This window comes from Pterocles gutturalis, unplaced genomic scaffold (assembly GCF_000699245.1).
Source record: "Pterocles gutturalis isolate BGI_N339 unplaced genomic scaffold, ASM69924v1 scaffold11375, whole genome shotgun sequence".
Classification (NCBI taxonomy): Eukaryota; Metazoa; Chordata; class Aves; order Pterocliformes; family Pteroclidae; genus Pterocles; species Pterocles gutturalis.
In genome coordinates, this window is record NW_010138338.1 from 106474 (window position 1) to 128138 (window position 21665).

General features: G+C 40.8%; 1 protein-coding gene across 1 annotated transcript in view; it reads right to left on the bottom strand.

Annotated features, from left to right (window-relative positions):
* CNKSR3 (CNKSR family member 3) overlaps positions 1 to 20875 on the bottom strand; it is a gene marked incomplete at its 5' end in the record, with an annotated part of 27582 nt that extends 6707 nt beyond the window's left edge. Inside the window, 8 exons of the mRNA XM_010082970.1 lie at positions 430 to 576; positions 1304 to 1372; positions 4161 to 4220; positions 5659 to 5778; positions 7662 to 7703; positions 11030 to 11117; positions 12486 to 12688; positions 20712 to 20875. Coding sequence (XP_010081272.1) covers positions 430 to 576; positions 1304 to 1372; positions 4161 to 4220; positions 5659 to 5778; positions 7662 to 7703; positions 11030 to 11117; positions 12486 to 12688; positions 20712 to 20875 — 893 coding nt within the window. The remainder of the gene's footprint in view (positions 1 to 429; positions 577 to 1303; positions 1373 to 4160; positions 4221 to 5658; positions 5779 to 7661; positions 7704 to 11029; positions 11118 to 12485; positions 12689 to 20711) is intronic.
* Positions 20876 to 21665: the final 790 nt, after the last annotated feature.

Here is a 21665-nt window from a genome sequence, read left to right on the forward strand (position 1 = left end):
ACCAAACTAAAAAGAGCACAAATATATGGAATAATCTAAGTTATTTCAGCAAAATCATATTACTCTGCTAAACAGAGGAAGCATTTATTACTCCATGCTTATGAATTCCATACGTATCAGTGGTTTCAGCAGTTTTGCCTCAGATAAAAGTTCTCCCAGTGGCACACAGACTGATTAAAGTGCTCAACACACCTAGTCCCTTTGTATATTAAAAGGACATTATCTCAGTTTTTAAAAAAAGAAAAAAAAAAAAAAGACAAGAACGTTTCCCTTTTACCTAGGAACCAGAAGAGGATAGCCATTTCACCCAGCCTTCCTTGATCTATACTTAAACACGAGTACTTGGGAACATTCCTAATATTTCTCTTTTTCAAGTTGCAACCTAGGTATTCCCATCCTGACATTACAGCTGAGCCAGCAGCCTCTCACCTGCACTAAGGGTGGTTTCCAGCGCAAGTTCTTTAGCGGAGCAGGAGTGAAATGGAAAGACCCAGTAGGACGTTTCTTAAGCAGCAGCCTAACTCCAGCAGGATTCTCTCGCAATTTTGCCACCAGATTTTTTAGTTGCCATCCAACCTGGAAGAGAATAGACACATCTTTTATTTAGTATTGCTTTTCTGAAAGCAAACAAAAAAGAAAAACCCAAACCTCTCAAGTCAAACTCTCTGTTTTAAACATGAATGTAAAGAGAGAAAAGAGATCCAAAAGAGCCAGAATGAAGAAAAAAGTTGGAAAGCTACTTTTTTGGAAGGTGGTTCTTTGTTTTGTTTCAAAGGTAGATCTTTACTTTAAGCTGTAAATTAAACACTGAGACATGAAGCAATGCTCTCTATACCTCAGCTTGGATGTGAGTAACGCAGAGATTCACAGTTAACCACTTTTGTCATGTTTGTTTCTCACATTGAAAGGTGTTCCTTACCTGTGCTAAGCAAAAATGTAATCACTTGACCTAAGTTCCCAGATGCAAATGATTCAACAAATACCTGGGGCTTTTTAAAGCTGTTTTTGTCTTAATTTCAGGAGATAGTAACAATGAATTTTAAAAGAGCCTTAAATACAACACGCAATATTTCAATAGGAAGCACACAGCATTTAAACATGAAATTGCATAGTTATTTTATCCAAATATTGTAAAATTTGTAAATAATAACATTTGTCTTGAAAACAAAAAGTTAAAAAGCCTCAAAGTGTTCAACAGGAAAACACCAGAACCACCTCCTGACCCCATCCATTCAGAACCTGTGGGGAGCGACCTTTGCAGAGCAAGGATAGGAGACGTTTGGTAAGGCTGTTTGCTACTAACCACAGTTTGCCGATTAACCTGGATCACTTCATCACCAGCATGAATCTTCTGAGATCGATCAGCAGGGGACTGCAAACAGGAAAACAAGAGGCATATGCTTCAGCAGGTTTTCTTCCCTCCCATAACAACCCCCAACAAGCTAAGTCAAAGGTTGCACCTATGATAAAGAGCATTGCTGAAAATTTTCACACAGCTAGATCACACATTACATCTGTTGGCGACCTGAGACATGCAAACTAATCCAGTTTATGATTTATTTTTTACACTGGGGGAACCACAGGGAAAGGGAGAAGGCATAGCCTACATCTGTCACATAACAAATTGTTCTTAAGTCATGGGATGGTCTCCACTGTCCATTTGCCTCCAGTTTGTACTGGGGTTTCAGACAGCAGTGGGAGAGGACTGAAGAGAATAATTCTGTCCTAACACAGCTGCTATCCTAAACTTAGCTTTCAAATAAATGTATAGTGCTTTAAAAAAAAAAATACACTACGATTTTTGGATGTACAGAACAAAGGACCAAAAGCTCTCCAACCCACAGAATAGATCCATTGCACTTTCCCTTTTTGTTTCCTAATGTAAATAAGCGCTACCAACTTTCAGGTGAAATTACCTGCCTGCATCGTCTAGGTCAACAAATAAAAATAGATGCTTGCACACATCAAGTGTGCGTAGACAGGTATTTTTCAAATAACTATCTAACAATAATACACCTTAAACTACAATTTTCTTGGAACAAAAACCAAGCTCTAGGGAACCATTATCAAGGAACAGCTAAATGTGTCAATATTTATTTAGATTAATCTACAGCTTGTGCCATGTACCAGCTATCACTGCAGTTGTTAAAAACAGTCTGGTTGCTATAACACACCAACTCTGACCAGCCTTGACAACACCCAAAGCGCACAGGCATACTACCTTCGTATACTGCACCTGGTCACTGAACAACTTCTCCTCCCATTCCCCCCACCCTATGAGTTACCACCCAGAAGCAGGCCAGCTCTTCCTAGTGACTCCAGAACTAAGCACTTGGATTAAGGACTACCTTCATCACACCTTCATCGTTACATCTTCAGAGCTCAAGTAACTTATTAAAAGGAACTGTAGGAATAAAGAGTGCAACAAGGGAAGAAGACATGGGGTAATGTGTGAAAGGCTCCAGCTAGCTATCAGGAGTAACCCCATTTTTTCATTGTCTTCTTGCTTCCTCTGAGAGGAAATGCCTCCGTGGAAGGCTGCATATACATATATATGAGTCAACCAAGATCATGAAAAAATAATCAAAATAATCCAAGTCAAGTTTGTGAAGAACAAAGCTCATTTCAAGCTGTCCTTTCAGCGATCAACAGCCTGCCTGGGCGTGGGGGGGAGGAAGCAGCCCTTGCAGAGAGGACTCCTACAACAAGTGCCAGCTAGCACAGCGGACACTGCAATCACATTGTGAGAATGAAGGAAAGAGCAAAGTTTACATATAGGCCAATGTGACGCAGGAAGCACAACTCAGGAATCCTTTTGACTGACTGGTATCAAATACATGGACTGCCCCAGGCCTTGCAATGTACTGTACCTGTTAGTTTTGGGGCGTTATTCCACTGCATTCCAACACACCAGATTCTGGGGATGGCTACTAAAATACCATTCCAAACCTAGCAAGAAAATTGAGCTAAGACCCAGCCTGGGTCATCTAAATGATCCCATACCACCAGAAAGACATCAGTTGTCTGCAGATCTCTCAAGTTACTTCTGAAGTTTTGTTGCTCCAAAGGAAAGAGTTTTCCCAAGGGAAGAACCCATGTTCACAAAAAAAAGCAGACATTTAGGTCAAAACTCAAAGCTACAGAAGCAATACAGCCCCACTCCTGGCCTCCAAAATGAGATCTATATGCATAGGCAACTTGTCTGCAGCCAACATTATATTCTTTCACATTTATCAGATGTTGAAATTCCTGTCAGAGTGGACTTGGTCTCTGTTGCAGATCCTATACGGAGTTATGCCAGGGCAATGGCATAAAAGCCATAAAAGCTTTCAGTTTTCACTCTGAACTGCAAGCACAGATTTCCTCCCACTGCTCCCTGGCCCCCAGGGCTTGGCAAGGGTACAACTAGAACCACTAGTTCTTTCCTATTCACAAAAAAAATGAAAAAGGCATAGCTGCAAAAGCCAAGTTCCTCCACTCTTTTTTTCTTTCAGCCACTGCTCCTGTAGAGCAGCATATCTGACAACACCACTGCATCACCCACCAGCCTCAGCTGCGGGCCAGAGGTCCACTGCAATGACTGCCCAGAAGTCATTCTTAATAGTCTCAGCTACAGAGAACTCACAGTGTAAGAATAAAACAAGCAACCATCTGCAGCAAAAAAGTAGTTGCCTATCATTCCAACTATTTCCTTCCAGCAGACAGCTCTTAGGCTTACTTTTTCAGTCTTTTTACTCTGCACATTAATTTTGTCACTGGACAGCTCTTTGATTTTATTATTACTGAATTTAGCACACTACCACCTAAACGTTCCCAACAGGAGACATGGCCTTTGCCAGCAGAGAGCAAACACGTTCAAGACTTTAAGCAAGATACCATAAGCGCTCAAAACAGTGATACAGTAACTTATTAAAGCAATTATTTTAATGCCAAGCATTTGAACTCACTCATGTACTTGCAGAAACTGGTTTAATTAGACGAACAGTTAAACATGCAGACAAAATATTTACAAATTGTGGATAAACAAATGATGCATCACACAGTTTTTAAAGCAGTAATATCATGAAAGTTGTGTGTAAACCAGAAAAAAAGTAAAAAGGTTAGACTAACTCAAAGCTACTGTCAGATAGCCTTAATTAATCTACATTTACTTGACTTACGTTTTCTGTAGTTCCAGTAACTACATGTAACCCATCATAAGTTGATTTGATGTACATTCCCTAAATGTAAGTAGAAAATGAAAACCAAGTTTAAAGGCAAAACAAACACATAACCTACCTGATAAAACAAATGTTGTCAACATACTCAAAACATTATTAAAAACACTAACAATTCACATATTTTCCCTAGAAAAGTGTGTGGTCTAATAGCACAACATTCTAAACCTCTTCACAGATCACTTTTACTGATAACAGCTTAAAACACCTAATACATGGAATGCAATTTAGACACACTGTCTGGTTGGTAGTACCAAACACTGCTGTTTTGCTGCCTTGTCAGTCTTTGGCCTTGAACAAAACTTTTTCCTTACTGCCCTGTCTGCAACTGAGAATCACAGGTTTTACTACATGGCCATCAGGTCTCCAAACAAAGCACACTTACATAGTGGGCTACAAATATTGCCTATGTGTTCTTTTACAATTTCTCCTTGCAAGTCAATATACAGACTGCCTTGTAACCACAGTGCTGACACAAGCAATAAAAGCTCTGGCAGAACCAAGTATTTGTGGCTGTATATGTTAACGTTGAGCATGAATGCAAGGACAAACTCAGATGAAGTGGGTGTTGACTATGAACACCAACTTAAAAATCACCAACAGGCTATTAACTAACAACTGCACAGATTTCCCCACAACAGGTGACCAGGTGCTTTGTTGTAGCTTGTGCATTAACAAAGATGTCCCCATAATTTCAAGAATGCATGACTGATTCAGTCAAACCCAGTGGCCTAGGTAAAACTACATAGCACAGCAAGACTGTAAAGCCTCCTCTAAAAGTGTTCATCTCTTCTGCCTTCGGGGTCGGTGGCAGGGAATACAAATCCACTTAAGAATTTAAATTCCCTCCAACCCATTCTAACATGTCTGTTCCCCAGCCAGAAAATCCACCAAGATAGTTTCTTATAACCAGCACTCAGCTAAGCAACATCCACTGAACAAACTAGATTCAGTAGAGTTACACAGGCCCTGAACATTTAAAATGATTTCTCATATTCCTGCTAACAGCAAACCTCAAAAATCCTCATATTCTTCTTAATCTCGCTATAAAACACACATTAAAACGTGTCTTTCAAAACACAAACATCATTTCTCATCACCTTCTCCTCCCCCAGTCCCTCCTAGAAGAAAAGCTGTTTAAGGCAACCTGCAGAAATAAACCAATTGATTTCACAAGCATCTGTAAACTCCCCAATATCCTGCTTAAGTCACAAATCTGCAACAATTTACCATCAAAAACAGTATTTGAGATCAAACTTATTAACATGCATACCCATCTCTGGCAGCCACTCCAGCACACCACCTGACAACCTTCAGAGTTCCTCCCCATGCCTCGTTCTGTTCCCCATAGGATATTACCTGTTTTGAAAAATCTTGCTATACAGACACATGCACGTGGCTCACAAGACTACCTATTAAACACTCCAGAATCAGTTCTTACCAGGCCTTCTCCAGGTTTAATGTTGGTTAAGTGAACCTCCTCCAAACATGCACACTGGCTCATCAAGGGATCTGTAGTTGATCGGATGGCTTTATCGCAAATGCCATTTAAAGTCTTGGCCTACAATGAGAACATACAAAAAAGTTACAAAATTTCTCTCCTGGCTTCTTCCTCTTCCAGTTTTCAAAAATGGAAAGGAAATGAGTTCTAAAACTTGGTCCACTAATAAAGCACAGTTAAGAATCACTGAAATAAAAGACTCACTTGTACAGATTCATTCTACAGCATGTTTACCTTCTTACTGTAACCTAGCACAAACAACATGTTTCCATTAGTGCCACCTCATGATCACTAACAGATGCCAACACATCCTGTGCTTAAAAAAAACCAACACACCAAATATAGTAAAAAACCTGGGTTTGGGGTTTGTTTGCTTTAACCAAAACATAACCCATTAAAGTATCGAAACAGTTTGATAATTTCTTGTGTGAACAACTGGCAGTTCGTCATATTTTTCTTTATTTCTGCTATGAGAATAAAATCAGCCACGTGTCAAAAAGTGAGGTGCTGGCCACTGGCTTATCTGCACAAAGCTTTACAGTATAAGGCAGGACATATAGCACTTAAGGGTTTCAGCATTACTTTTCTCCACTGCGCCTCTGAACTGACCTCTTCTGGAATGCTGATGCAGGCAAGGTTCATATTTCCTTTTGACCAACACATAACTGATCCTAAGCCAACATTATAACTAAATGTGAATTCTGACCTTGCACGTGCGTCAGGAAAGTCAGAGGCAAAACGGCTTTGTCTTGTAGAACTTTTAGCTAGCAGAATGGCTAATTAATCAGGAAAAAAAAAATCATAGTCAAAAAAAAAATCTATGCCCTCCCTACACTCACAAATTTCATTAATGCCCCACAACGTGTTTTGGGTCTTGATGGTACCTGAAGCAATGCTGAAACTCAAAGTAAGTTCTAAAAGCATAAAGGATGGGGGAGGGAGGATTAGGACAGTACAGTAGTGAGTAGTACACAATTTGGGAAGACCAAGATAAGACACCTTTCACAAGGGGTTTGAATCCTTTAGTCAAAGTAGACATATGCAATTATAGGATGAGGGGAGCTGTCTCGTAGGAAGACATTGGTTTGGATCACAGTCGCCCCCAGAAACAATAGTTCCAATGTTCTTTGTTTTGTTTTACATCAGAGTTATAGAGCAGCAATAAAATAAATCAAAACAATGCTTAAGTGTGAATGTGAGGAACTGCTCAAACAAGGGAACTCCAAACAACAATGCCTACTTCCAGAGTGGGTGTGCACAAATGGAAAAAGAAAGATACAAAAAACTCCCTTTTACATGGTCTCTTTATTTATGGACAAAATTATTTTTAGTTATTGTGCTACTAAATTCCTAAGCATCTATGAGCTAGCGGAAGACCTTATCAAAGAGCACAGCCTGGTTCATGTCAAAAGCAGGAAGCGATGATTAACTGTTACAAAATATAAAAAGCATTCCATTACGCTCCTCGTTTGGTCACAAGGCTGCTTCAAACAACCCTCAAAACTCAAGCTCAAGTACAATCAGAGGCAGAACTTGAGTTCTGCGGCAGGACAATTCTTTTACATGACGAAGCTTTATAAGGCATAGTGTCTGCTTATTAAGTGTATATTACATGCATAATCGCTTTATTTAGCCTATGATCATTCTACAGTACTACCCCTCCTTTAAAAATCTGAGGTCTAAATTATCTTGAAACAATACCTGTGCAGTGAAACTTTAAGGAATATTTTATTCCGTGCTACTACACACATTACCTGTCTGTTCCAATTTCATTGATTTCCTCTACAATAAAGGATATTCACAAAACAGCCCATAAGAATGTTTACTTGCATGATATGCTTGTATATGTGCGATTGGAAAGCTGCTGGAGTACAGTCAGCGTAGAAGCCATTGAAATAAATGTCAATGCAGGCAGCTGAGTTTCAACAGAAACACATACTTACTACAGTCTGAACTTTATCTTCCATGTCAGCCACAGTGCAGTCCTAAAAACAAAAACAAGAACAAAAGCCCTGCATTAACCAATAAACATGTAAACACGTCATCTTTGAAAATTTTGCAAAACTGCCATTTTAACCTCAAACTGAAAGAGTCATTCATGCTGCAGAGACTGACCAGATTAGTTTCATCCAGTAGAGCTCAAATATACTGTTAAACAACTATTTTCTGGCCCTGGTAGAAAGCAGTAATAGACCTTGAAAACTAGGAGAACATGGGATTCAATTACAGCAGCTGACTTTTCCAGAAAGCATAACCCTACACAATAAAACTAGACTCTTAGAAGGCTGCGCACATGAGCTTGCCTTATACTGATAAACCTGGACTCAGGCACCAAAATGGATCTAAAACATGTTGTTAAAAAAAGAATGAAAAGTCATTTTTAAAAAAAATACTCTGTGACATTCCTGAGGGCCAGAAGACTGCACACAAAGCATTATTTACACAGCCCAGGTACAAGAATCTTTGAACTGCAACAAATTCACGTAACAAACTACAGAAGTCACTGTTTTCTGCAAGATGAGCTGAACTAGAAAATGTTATTAGAAGCTTGGATTAAAAAGGTAAAACAGCAAGTAAATAATGAAACAAGAATTACAATATCTATAAGGACAAAACCCCCAAATGCCAAGCATTTAAACAAGCTTAAATTCCAAGGTATTTGCCCTTGACATCTCAACCTTCATAACTACCATAGTGCCCAAGAGATATATCCTGGAGCTGTGAACTGAAACTGTGCCATGTTTCTGACCATCCTCAACACTTCTTCTGTTCCTTCCTACCTCTATTCTGTGCTTTTAAATACAGAAATAAAAACACAAAAAAAAAAAAACCAAACAACCAAAACCATACAGTCCTCTAGATACAGACAAACGGCTTAGTTATGTTCTCTTTTTATGTCTTCATAAGTCTTAACACCCTGTTCACTGTCGCAATGACCACCAAGGACTGAAGTCACACCTTTTACATTCTGTCAAAAGCTTCAAGACACTGTTACAAAATTTAGACTCTGTTGTTGTGCATGAGCATAATTTTTCTCCGCTAAATGCATCTGCATGAATCAATAGTGAATGTCACCTATCATCATGCAGCCCAATATTATGAAGTCCTTCTGTTTCTCTTAAAATAAGCAGTGTAAACAGACATTAACCTTGAAGTTTACCATAGAAACAGTGGAGTAAGCTCTGTTCCTTGTATCTATATAGCTGTCATTAAAGTAAATTGACATCTTACTGCATTCCCACCTAGCTTTATTATTCACCCACTTTTATACCTCATTTATGATCATGCAGAGCAGCAATGGTTCCATGAAAAGCCCACTGGTCTCTTCTCCACTATGAGAACCGATCATTTATTCCTACACTCTGTTCCCTAGTAAAAAATACTTTTGAAGCGTAAAAACTCACTTAAAGATTTTTTCAATTGTATCTCTCTTTTCCATGTCAGTGGACTCCTTCAGACCATTCTAATGTATCTACAGTGTCCCAGTACAAAATAGTGTTGATTCTTCCACCGTTAATTATTTTTTCTCATAGGCACCAAACCCATTCTTTATTATAGCTCATATCAAATTGGCAGAGAGGTACTCTGAGGCTTTTTAAAAGGCTACGGTTGTATTTGACAACTTCCATTCCCCTGCCATCAAAGGCTGATTTAACTGACAGATTAGACACCATTTGTTAGTAGCTTTATTAATACAGTTCAGCAACCTCGTATCTCAGTTCCTGTAGCACTCTTGGGTGAACACCATCTGCTGCTAGAAACACTTAGTGTTCTACTTCACAATCCACAAATCTGTAGCTGTAAATCACTGGCTTTCTGCAATTGCACACACAGAGTCCAAACAAGAAAGGCTTTCAGCAGCAAGCCAAACTTGTGCGCCTTTGAACTTATAATACCCAGACACTACCCTTTCACAACAATCCAACTGATATAATTGGGTGTCATCATAGCTTGACAACTCACAGGATATTTCTGTCCTTTGACATAATTGCCTCAAAACAGGGAGAGAATCAGAGTTCAAACAATATACGTCCATGGACTAATGGCTAGGAGCAAGTTCAGGAGGAACTGAAGCATGCACAGAGTGCTTCACAGCCAAAGCAGTGGCACACTGGCAGAACAGTTTTGAAGACAGGCAGTATTATTCAGGGAGCAAAATGACATCACTTGCCAAAATTGCCACAATTGCTACATGTCCTTTTAGCTATTATCAATATCAGCGCTCATCACACATCTGATAAATGGGAAGTTTTGAAACAAAACACTGTGGTCTCACACTACTAGCAGAGGAAGCCTAGCTAATACGATTTGTATCAAAGGCATCAGCTCCTTCCATTACATGCAGCATTTCCCATCTGATGGCTTAAACACTCTGTATGGCTCAAGACCTAAGGAGCCTGCAAGCTTGGGTATAACAACCAATCATAGAATCATAGAATGGTTTGGGTTGGAAGGGACCTGAGAGATCATCAAGTTACAACCCCCCTGCCATGGGCAGGGACACCTTTCACTAGACCAGGTTGCTCAAAGCCTCATCCAACCTGGCCTTGTACACCTCCCGGGATGGGGGCATCTACAACTTCCCTGGGCAACCTGGGCCAGTGCCTCACCACCCTCACAGGAAAAAAATTTCTTCCTAATATCTAATCTATATCTGCCCTCCTTCAGCTTGAAACCATTACTCCTCATCCTATCACTCCACTCCCTGATAAAGAGTGCCTTCCCATCTCTCCTGTAGCCACCTTTCAGTACTGGAAAGCTGCTAATAAGGTCTCCCCAGAGCCTTCTCTTCTCCAGGCTGAACAACCCCAACTCTCTCAGCCTGTCCTCATACGGGAGGTACTCCAGCCCTCAGACCATCTTCATGGCCCTCCTCTAGCCCTCCTCCATGGCTCCAACAGGTCCATGCCCTTCCTGTTCTATGGAGTCATATTTTTGTTTAGAATTAGCACTGATAACTGTTTTTCCAACATGTTGTTTGGAACTTGAAAATCTTCATACACAGACTGACTATTTCAAAAACTAATCCTCTTTCCATTAAAGCTCAAAAAAATATGAGTAGCCTTTAAACCACTGTCACTTAAGATACAACCAGCAATAGCAAAATTGGAAATTAAGTGGGGGGTGAACCCAAAACTCAGAAGAATAGAAAACTGAGCCTGACCTTTGTGGACCTTCAAAGTTTCAAGTAAGCCCTCATTTCCACATCTGCCTTCCCATTAGCACTCTGCACAAAGCAAGCACATTACTTCCCCCAGCAACCCATCTTCCTTCCCTTTTGGAAAGCAAAGCGGAAAAGAAATCAGCTGACCTTCTGAACAGTAGTAGTGAGATCCAAGCAGAGCTGAATGATTCTGTTCTTCATTGATGAAAAGTCAGCAATACCTGTAAATGGGGTCCTGCAACAAGAGAAAATTCCCCTTAGATCAAAGGGACCAATCTTCTCCCATCCTACCTTATCAGCAAGGAATAGCATGTGAGACCAAGAGCTGCAACTGACATCCATACAAGCAAGCACAAGGACACAGTTTTACAATATAAATATTCCTGACTGCACAGTCCCGCTCCATCCTTGGGCCGAAACTGGTGAATGTTCAGCCCTGTGGTAAGCAAGTTCAGAGAGCAAAACCAGAAGAAATGGTCAATTTTCTAAACTACAGTTCTCTCAGTTGCATGCTCAAGTCAGACCACACTGTTGTAAAAAATCACTCCTTGGATTTGCCAGTGAGTAGATTTCTACCTTCCAAGTCTTTGATTACTAAACTCAGACTGGAGAGAAAAAGAAAAAAACAACTTCTCTAAAGAAGAAAAATGGATTTTCACATTTTACACACAGAGGTGCAGTAAGGCTCAAGCTTAGAAAGGATCATTACAGGTAGGGCAGCTTTAGAGCCTACAGAGTCTCACCTCTGACCCTCCAGACAGCTGAAAGGACTAGAAGGGGAGTTCAGAAGTAACCCCAGCAGGTCTGGAAATGGACAAGCCAGCCACCCTGCTGACAGTAAGTTGCACAAGAAATTTAGGGCAAGCAGCCAGCAACAGGGTGAAAGGAGAGGACCCGGTGAGAGGCCCAAGCTGTTAACGTCACTGCCTGGACACAGAACTGACTCCTTGATGGAGAGCAGGGATACTGAAGGATAAAAGCTCTCCTTGCTGCTGGTCCCCACGCAACAATCCTCCTGACCTTTCTTCTCAGGAAGGCTTGCAAGGGGCTTAAGAATTTACATTCATCTGTTATCCTGACCAGCATCCTAGCCAGCACCCGACTGGCTCTGTTGCCTTTCTGCTTCCGCTGCAGCTGTCACCAAAAAAAAAATCCAGCTCTTGCCAGGAAATAAATAAATAAATAAATGGCAGAGGAACAGTCTCTCCCACTGCTCAGTTTTCACATCATGGAGCTAAGGCCATAATTTCAACAAAACATTTAAAAAACCTTTTAGAAAGGGACATGCCAATGACAAGCAAGTTAGAAGATGAGAGAAGAAGTCATGTGTATGAGAAACTGATGCAAAACCAGGTCATCTCCCCTGAATGGGAAAACTGCTATTTTAGAGATACCAGTCTGGATGCAATATTAACGGTTTCACTGGTTTTAGCAAGCCTGGAAGCTCAAGAGTAGATACCCTAGATTAAATTTGTCCACTGGTAATATCAAAAAAAAAGGGAATGAGCAAGATCAAAAAGATCTTTATACCAAAGCATCTAGAAATTGCCCTGCAAAGGGAAACAATTAATTGTAAATTAAAATATAAGGATTTTTATCTTACCTGTCCAGCCATGCAAGCAAGGCTTTAGCAGCACCAATAAGCTCTACCACAGAAGTAAGGAATTCATTGGGGGGCTTGCGAGAGGTATTTCCATCATAATTTGAACTTTTCCTACGGCTGCTGATGTAATTTTGCAGATTGTTGGATGATGCTCGCAGCTTAAGAACCAGGTTCTTCATATTGTCTGTTTCAAGGCCATAGTTCTGCAAGGAATATTAAGTTTGATAAGTCTCCCTATTGAGTCCTATTTATTATACCCCAAGTTACAAACTCATCTGCAATTAAAGGTCTGAGGATTTGCCCATTTTTTCCTGTTTTTTGGCAAAAATGCCTTCTAAGATTTGTTCTACACTACAGCCACTAAAGAATGATTTTTTGGGTGCCAAACCCCCTCAGTTTCTGACATTAATGAGATCTGATGGCACTTTTCAATCAGAATGAAACCCCAGAGTCCTATCAGATGTCATTTACCTTTAAATGTAAATGTAACAGGATTGTGTTGTTTTTGCTAAAGGAAAGCAAAAGCTAGTTTTTCCTAAAATGTTTTCTGTACTGTGGTACATAAACAGTGAAATAACATTTCATTCACAACTAAAGATAAATTTAATCTGGCAAGAGATAAAAACATCTACAGGAAGCAAATGTAATTTCACAGTCAAAAGCTGGAATAAATATTTGGATCACAAGTTTTCAGTAACTGTGCCCCTTGATTACAGCACTGCAATTACTTGCAAGCTCGAGGACTTTACATAGTAATTAAAAACATTCTTAGACATCATATTTTTCATTCAACAGTATCTTTATAAAAATATTTGAAACATAAAGAATCTGTAAGTATTGCCTGTAACTTCAGCTTTATAAATTCAAATACAACTAGACCACACTCTAAGATTAAAACCCAACTGTTTTAAGCAACACATTGATCACCTCATTCCAAACTCATCAGAAATGCTACATTCTATCTGCTCTGAAGGCAACTCAATTTTGCAATCAAAATTTTCTTTTTGCTGTCAGTATGCAAATGTGTGAGTTACATAGCAATATGTTGCCAAGTACCTTTGCTTTTGAGTTATCCCTCCTTGCAAAACCTCTGTGGCCACCTTCTGAAAGTTAAGACCCTGGCAATGCTTTGCTCTTTTAGAGTGAAAATTCCTACTGTTCTGACAACAACAACAAAAAAACCCAACCAACCCACAACAAACAAGCAAAACAAATCACTCAAAAAAAGAAAACACAACAAACCAAAAAAACCTGCCTTTCTCTATTCTTTTGCTGCTGCAGCAGATTCTTGCAACCAACCTCTAAGTTCCATAGTTTATCAGCTATATTATCTGGTCTTTCTTCCTTTCCCTGTCAAAAAACTAAAGCAACTAAAGTAAATTTAATTCCATGCAATTCCAAGTTTCCAGGGGTTCCCAACACCTCCACTTTGGATCACAGCATCACCCAGGCTGGAAGGAAGCTCAGGAGGTCTCAGGCCACCCTCCTGCTCACAGCAGGCTCAGCTGGGAGCTCAGACCAACTCATTTAGGACTTTATCCCATCAGGTCTTAAAAATCTCCAAGTACAGAGACTGTACAGCTCCTCTGGGTGACCTGATCCTCTGTCCGACTGCCTGCAGGGTGAGAAAGTGTTTCCTCAAACCCAGCCTAAACCTCTAGTTCCAAAGTCTCCCACTACACGCCACCATAAGCAGCCCAGATCTGTTCATTTGGGCCGCATCCACTCACGGTAGGTGCTGGGGGGGCTCTGTCATCCAGACTATGTACACCCATGGTAGGTGCTGGGGGGCTGCTATTAAGTCTCCCTGAAGCCATCTCTTCCCCAGGCTGAAGAAGTCCCAGTCCCTCAGCCCTTCCTCACAGGCTCTGACCAACCCAGTAGCCCTCCACTGAACTTGCTCTGGTTTGTCCATGTCTTTCCTGTGCTTGGGGGTGAGGGGACATATGTAAACTAATGAGTAAAGGTCGATAATCACTTCGCTCCCTCTCCTGGCCACGCTCCCAGTAATGCAGACCAGGATGCTGCTGACTTCTTTGCTGCCAGGGTACACTGCTAGCTCCTGGCTCCATTTCCCCCGTGGTCAAGCATCCATGAAATAGGCTGGAATAACTTACACCAAGTGAGTTACAAGAGATGAATCAGAACCTTTGCCCCAAAAAAACCCACTAGTGTAAGGAGGGGTTTCAGCTACTCAGCTACCTTTAAGATACCTACCACCTCCTATGGATAGGATCCCAGTGGGTGCAGGTTACACAAGTGCTTCCCTCCTGCCCCTGAGGGCTCTTGGCAGGGAAGTACTCTTAAAGCCTAGCCAGGAGTAGGAGTTGAGAGGATATGTCCAATTAAAAAAAAATTCCAAATGTTGCAACAGCAAAGGATATCCTTAAATTTTCCAGGATCACAGAGAGGGAAAGATTTGGATTACTAAACAATGTAAAAGTACTTGCATACTCTCATGTGTAAACGTATCAATTTTAACAAAATACCCCAAAACAAACAAAAAAAACCCCAACCAAAAAAACAAGAACATCATTCAGATGCATTTCTTGCACTTAGTTTTCTCTTCCTCACAGGACGTTCCAGATTAGTCTATTTTTGGAGGAATACTTTTTTTACCAGCAGGTCTGGCTGTGGGTTAAATTCCTGTGAACAGAAGAATTTGGAAGTAGCCACATACCAGAAATCTCCCCCTTTAATGGGGAAATGGAGGACACTGCCCCCTCTCTTTCCAAGGAAGAGAAAATACAAAAGATTTTTTTTTTCTCTACAGTGATGTAACCATCTAATCACTCTGGTCAGAACTTCGGAGAGCCTTCATGTATTTAACTATCTCCAGATCTTTGTCATTCAGGCGCAGAAATTGTTCCTACCTCTTGTTGGTGTCTGCGATTAGACAAGGCCCCAGCATTTAATAGGACACATACTGATACACCAGCTCAGATTTTGATTTTGGCCCTAAAACATTCATATGCACCTCACTGCACCTCTTTCACCTTATTTATACAGTGGGTCAGACCAGTGTGACTTTTCCAGTTCAGCTAGTCTTTAAATAATTCTGTCAAGTAGTTCTCAGTTTTGTGGTGGATTTCAGCAACACAGGTGTAGCCAGCCTCTGGAGACAGAGGAGCTCCAGCTTGTGACTACAACTGGCCTCCCCAGCAGCCTGCCAAGAGCACATCACAGCCAAGCGCTCCAGTCACTGCACTAAGCTTTCCTGCAACTTCTCCCAGGGAGTCCACAGAGTGCACTTAAGATATCTAAACCACCATGCCTGTCCAGCACAACAGAGAGCACACAGTTCATCAGTACAGGTGACCAAATTCTCCAAATTTGACCTGTTTGCTCTAATACACAGAAGACGTTATGCCCCTTCACTAGACACAGCAATGCTTCTATCCAAGCTGATGCTATCTGACCACCTCACACATCACCACCTATTTCTGCTGTTTTTCTGCTCCGTCACTTGCAGTGTCCAGTCTGTTAGGAGGGCTCATTTGAGGAATTAAACAATTAAAAAAAAAAAAATTTCTTTTTCACAGTGGTGTGTTCTCAGCTGGTTTAGCTCCCCGAAGTAGCTCACCTGAGGGTTAGGTAGGTACAAGCACAAAAAAATAATCACTAATCAGAGGACAGGAGGGGGTGGAGGCAGCAGCTGACTTGTATTAAAGTTGTCACAGAGCTGTAGCCCCAATTCAGGACAGATAGGAATGTTGATAGTGTGGCAGCACACCAAACAGCCTTCACAGCAACACACAGTTGAAGTGCAAAGCTTAGCAGGCCTTTTTTAAATATTTCATCAGGACTGAGGCTACAATATTTAACAGATTATTATTTAGGCAACCAAAAGGTTTTAGAAGTTGCTCATGAACCAAAGAACACATTATATTTTCCTATCACTCCCAATTTAAAACATCAAAGTTGCTTTCATCAAAACACCAGTTGAAGTCAGCGGTCAAGAGCACCTTATGTCAAACATTCCCAGGTTGTCACTCATTAACCTGGGGAGTCACATGCAGGGCTTGAACGAGAGACAGCACACACAAGAGAGCACATGCACACAAGAACACACAGTTTCTAAACTCCATTACATTTAATGAGAAAAAGTACACTGACAAAATAATTGCTCAAGGTCAGGCAGACAACAAAATTTAAAAAGAAAAAAAAAGGGTGGCTAGTCAAAGTCAAAAGAGCACAGCGGTTGTATCAGAGCTGACTTGGGCTGATCCAGAGCTCTGCTACTGTGCAGGGGCAACATCACCTTCGCCTTCACAGTCATGTTCACATGCCACAGTGTGACAAGCTGGGTCTGCTGGCTGATCCAACTGAAAACCAGCTTGGCAGAAAAAAAAAAAAAAAAGAATAAGACTGAATGCCTGCTCAAAAGGTGATCCAACTCACTGCATGCCTCTGTAAACACTAGAGTTAACACAAGGTACTGTCACAGTCACCCATTCTTGCTCTCTCCCTTGAAAAAAAAATGCATCCCAAATGGAGTCCCAAATTTCCTAATAAACATCACTAAATTTATGTTGAGACTTTAAAAAATTGAAGCTTTATGAAGTGGTGCATAGATGTAGTGCTTTTGACAAGGATTAGCCACAAAGGATAAGTCTTCACATATACATTTTCTATTTTATGTTATGATGTTATATTTTGTTGCACTGCAAATAAGCTAGCAGAACATTACTACCAGTGTAATTATTTTTAGCATTTTGCCTTTGATAATGTTCTTTTTGTTTTGTGGGGGTCTTTGGGGGTCTTTTCTTTTTTAGATTGCTGAAGACTAGTATCTCTTCTGACCTCAAGAAAAAACGGCTGCTTTTTTGCTTCCAAACTCTCCCATCATACTGTGTAGGTAAAGACTCAGAAATCTAATCCAAAGAACACATTAAAAGGGAAAATATTTGCATACAGTTTCCTGCTAATGCTTGCATTGTTTTATATTTATTAAACCCAAACAGGCAAGTCAAGGAATGATGAGTAAGCACTCGGTTTTCACCACTACTCTATGTGCTTTTTGTCCCAATTATTTGTCTGAGAAAGCTTATTTTCTGGATCCCTGCCCCCGCTTTTGTGGTTTTGCACGAGTTGAAAAAGCATATTTATGTGTTTGTTCCCCCCTAGCCCAAAAACTTCAGTCAACTAACAAATGTCTCTGTCCCATTCCTTTTCTCCCCTAAGCAAATGTTGTCATTGACAAAAAGATGGAGGCACTCAAGCTGATGTTTTTTTCCCCTCTGGGAAATTCAGTTTCTTTGATATATCCTCTAAATTCCTTAAATAAGTCTTCAACGCCTGTTCAGAAGAGTCTATTAGACCAGCTCGAGAGCAACAGAAAAGTGGTCACAAGAAACCTTGACTTTTTATCCCTGTCCACACTCTCTCCTGTTGCCTCTTCAGCTGCAGCTTTGTGGCACATTTGGCCACCACTATGAGGAGATGAACGAACACCACCTCATCACCAAAGCAGCAGAAAAAGGTGAATTCATTTCTCTTCCAGCTGTACCGGTTCTAGAGTTCACTTACTGGGGCAGCAAACACCATACCTTGCAGACATATTTTCAGCTTGGCAGCATAGCTGCCAAACAGGGCTCTAACCCTATAAAAATCAGACTGCCTTCACACTGTAATTTTAATTTTATGACTGACTGACCTACTGGAAAAGTTTGTATGGTCAATGCTTGAAAAGAGTCACCTCAGGAGAAAGATGCTCCAAAGACAGCTGCTTCACCACCTTTAGAGCTGCAAGTGTTCTTGTGGTGTGAGGGAACCAAAGCACTGATGTGAAGGAAGCTCAGCTGCAAAACTGCCAAAGGAAAACTAGACTAAAAGAAATTCTTCTCCAGGACTGGGGAACCATCAAAAGCCCCTCTCAGCCCTTCTCCCTCCATAAGAACAATTTTCAAAGCCTGACCTCAGGCTGGCCCAGCCAATGCCACATTTCCACAGTGCAAGCTTAAAGCATAGTGAGGAGGGACAAAAAAAAAAATTCCCAAAATACTGCCTTTGCTTTGTAATTCAAGGCCTCAGAAGTTAGGGAAATGTCACCATATATACACACACAAAAAAACCCACCATCCACTAAGGGATGTCAATACACAAACCCACTTTTAAAGAACTAATACAGGTAGAATAGGGAAACCTTTATTCTCTCCCACAAAAAAAAAAGACAGCAAGATCAAAAACTGTCACTGGAACTTGAAACACACCATCCCCTCAGGAACAAAATCAACAGTGATTTTATACAACAATCCCAAAAACTGAAGGGAAGGGGCATCAAGAAGGTGACAAAGGGCATACCTAAAACACGGGAATTCTCCTTCTACCTCTTAAAAGGGAACAAGGACATTTCAGCTGCAATATGTAAACTCTGCCTAATGCATTAAGTTATATTTCACAAAGGATTTCCAGAAATGAGTCTGAGGTCAAAACTTTTGTCTACAAAGGAAATTAGAAGGAAATTGTAGGAGATAAAATACAGCTTTAGATTCTGGCAGTTGTCCAGCTTTGTTCATTTTATTCTAATATTTTAAAAAGTAAGAAGAAAAAAGGTGCCTGTGGGGGCTGCCACATCCATTACTTCAGTCAGGACTGTATAAAGCATTTGCTAACTCACCAGACCCCTTCACGTGCCTAACGGATTATCCCTTTGCACAACGTGAACTGCATTTCAGGCTAATTATGTTCTTCTATTAGATTTTTCAAGGTAAACATTAAGAATTTTTGATAGATCAAATACTGAAGAGGAAATAAAATGTTTTTCAAATATAAGAGCAACTCTTTGAGAAACACTTCAGACTGTAAAAGTGATTTCATTAAATACACTTCTTGTACTACAGGCTATCCAATTTCTTCCTGGTTACAGAGTACGAATGATCCCTGTAGCACCGGTCTTCAGCAAATAAAGCATGTATCTCGCAGGCAATAAAGGCTCTCCATTTTAAGATGAGTATGGTCAGTGCTGCAAGTCTTGCCTAGTGAAGGGAAGGCAGGCCAGTGCTGGCCGAGGAATCATCGGGCAGCTTTTCCCACCCCTCTCCCTCATGTACTCATACGTTCCTCTGGCACTCATTTGTTCCCATTACATCAAAAACATCTTCAAGACTTTGTCCAATCTATGGCTTTTAAGTAACACCTGCACTAGCAAAACAATCTGAAATATTGTGGTGGGTTAACCTTGTATGGATGCCAGGTGCCCACCAGGCCCCTCTATCACTCCCCCTTCAGCAAAATAAAGGGGGAGAATAAGATGAAAAACTCGTGGGTCAAGATAAAAGCAGTTTAATTAAAGCAAAGGCCAAGGCCATGCACAGAAACAAAAGGTAAACAAAGATGTTATTCTCTACTTCCCCTCAGTAAGCCATGTCCAGCCACTTCCCACGAAAGCAGAGCTTCAGTGTGTGTAGCAGCTGCTCCTGGAGACAAACACAGTAACAAATGCCCTCCTCCTCCTGCCTGCCCTTGGCTTTTATGGCTGAGCTGAGGTCACATGGTCTGGAACAGCCAATCCGGGTCAGCTGTCCTGGCTCCCCCCCCTCCCAAGCTGTGTGACACACCCCCTGCTGGCTGCCAGGGGGCCACTCAGCACTGGGAGGGTGCTGGGGGGATGCTGACTCCAGCTCTGACAGGACCCAGTACAAATATATTTACTCTTTTCAGTGTGTTTGTTTTAGAAGCATCTGTGCAGTTATGTATCAGGAATAAGACAGAGGAATGGCTTAAGTTCCAAATCCAACGAGTTGAACTCGACTGTAACCAAGTTAGCAAAACATCCCCCATTTCATGAACATTTTCTTCACTTTGTACACAGACCACAGAATTGCCCTAAACCCATTTCAACTACTGCGAGGATCTATTAGCAGCTGTCATTTCAACAGTATGTCTTCTATTTTCTATGACAAAGTCACTCTACTCAACAGCAATTTTAATCACTCTCTTCGCTAACAGGAGCCACAAGATCTAACAACACTACTCAGACAACTCCTTTCTTCACAAGTGCAACCCAATGAATTAGCATTGCCTCTTATCAGGAAAAAGGTAAAGAGTTGTCAACACAAAGCTTGCAAGAATTAAACAAATTCTTACTGTTTTCTTTCGCCATGATGCATAGCAGAAAGCAAGAGACACAGGTATTCTGTCTGGTTTTATCAGACTCACTTTAGTTATGCACCCAAAAGAGAACTTCAAGAAATTCTTTGCATGTCTGTTCACCATGTAACTAACCAGTGCACACAGGAGATCCACAGCCTCTAGAACCAGTTCCTGGTGTCCAATCCGTGAGATACCCAAGTCTTCAAGGTCCTGGTGAGAAATCTGTAACAGCTGTTCACCATTTATCTTCTCCCGTTCAAATTTATGGACATACTGCTGCAGGCAATCATCCAGGCCTATCAAAGCACAAAAGAGAGAGAGAAGGGGACACAGTCACAAATTTCTGTCTTTTCTTCCCCTTCCCCCCAATTAATAAAAAAACCACACACCGAAACAAACCACAAACCCTTCAATAGGCACAAATGGCAAGTTCATACAATATGTGGCACTAAAGTATAAAAGAAAGAGGCAGTGAGACTCAAGCTGTTACACAGGGGCACAGAAATGGAACCCGCAGGTTTTGTGGATCTTTGGGTCACCTAAATCAATACAAGCTAAGCAGGTAAGGATGTCCCTTTGGTGTCAGCACAGGCAAAGCTACCAGGGGGCATGCATAGACTCAGTCATCAGGGTAACCCAAAACCCTGAAGGGCATCCAAAGCAACAACAACAAAGTAACTGACCAAAAAAAAAAAAAAAAGAGAAATACAACAAGGCAAGGAAAGAACAAATATCTTGACCAAAGCCTAGTTAAATAAGCAAACAAAAGCACAAAACCCCAGAGTTCCCCATTCACTTACATATAAAAGGGCTAAATGAATGATGAGAGGAAAATAGAAAAATCAAAGGCAAGGCAATCAAAATGACATTTGGCTCAAGTCTCATTATTCCCTTGTTTTATAAGACCCTTTTAGCTTCCTGAATCAACCATTCCTTCCCCTTGATAAGGATTAAAGGCAGAGACCAATCCCAAATCTAATTCACTTTTGTATCTATGAAGTATAGAAGTATATAGTGTAACATATCCCATCCCAGCAATATCCTCAGTATCCTCCCTTTAAACTGTGATTCTATGATCCTGTTTTC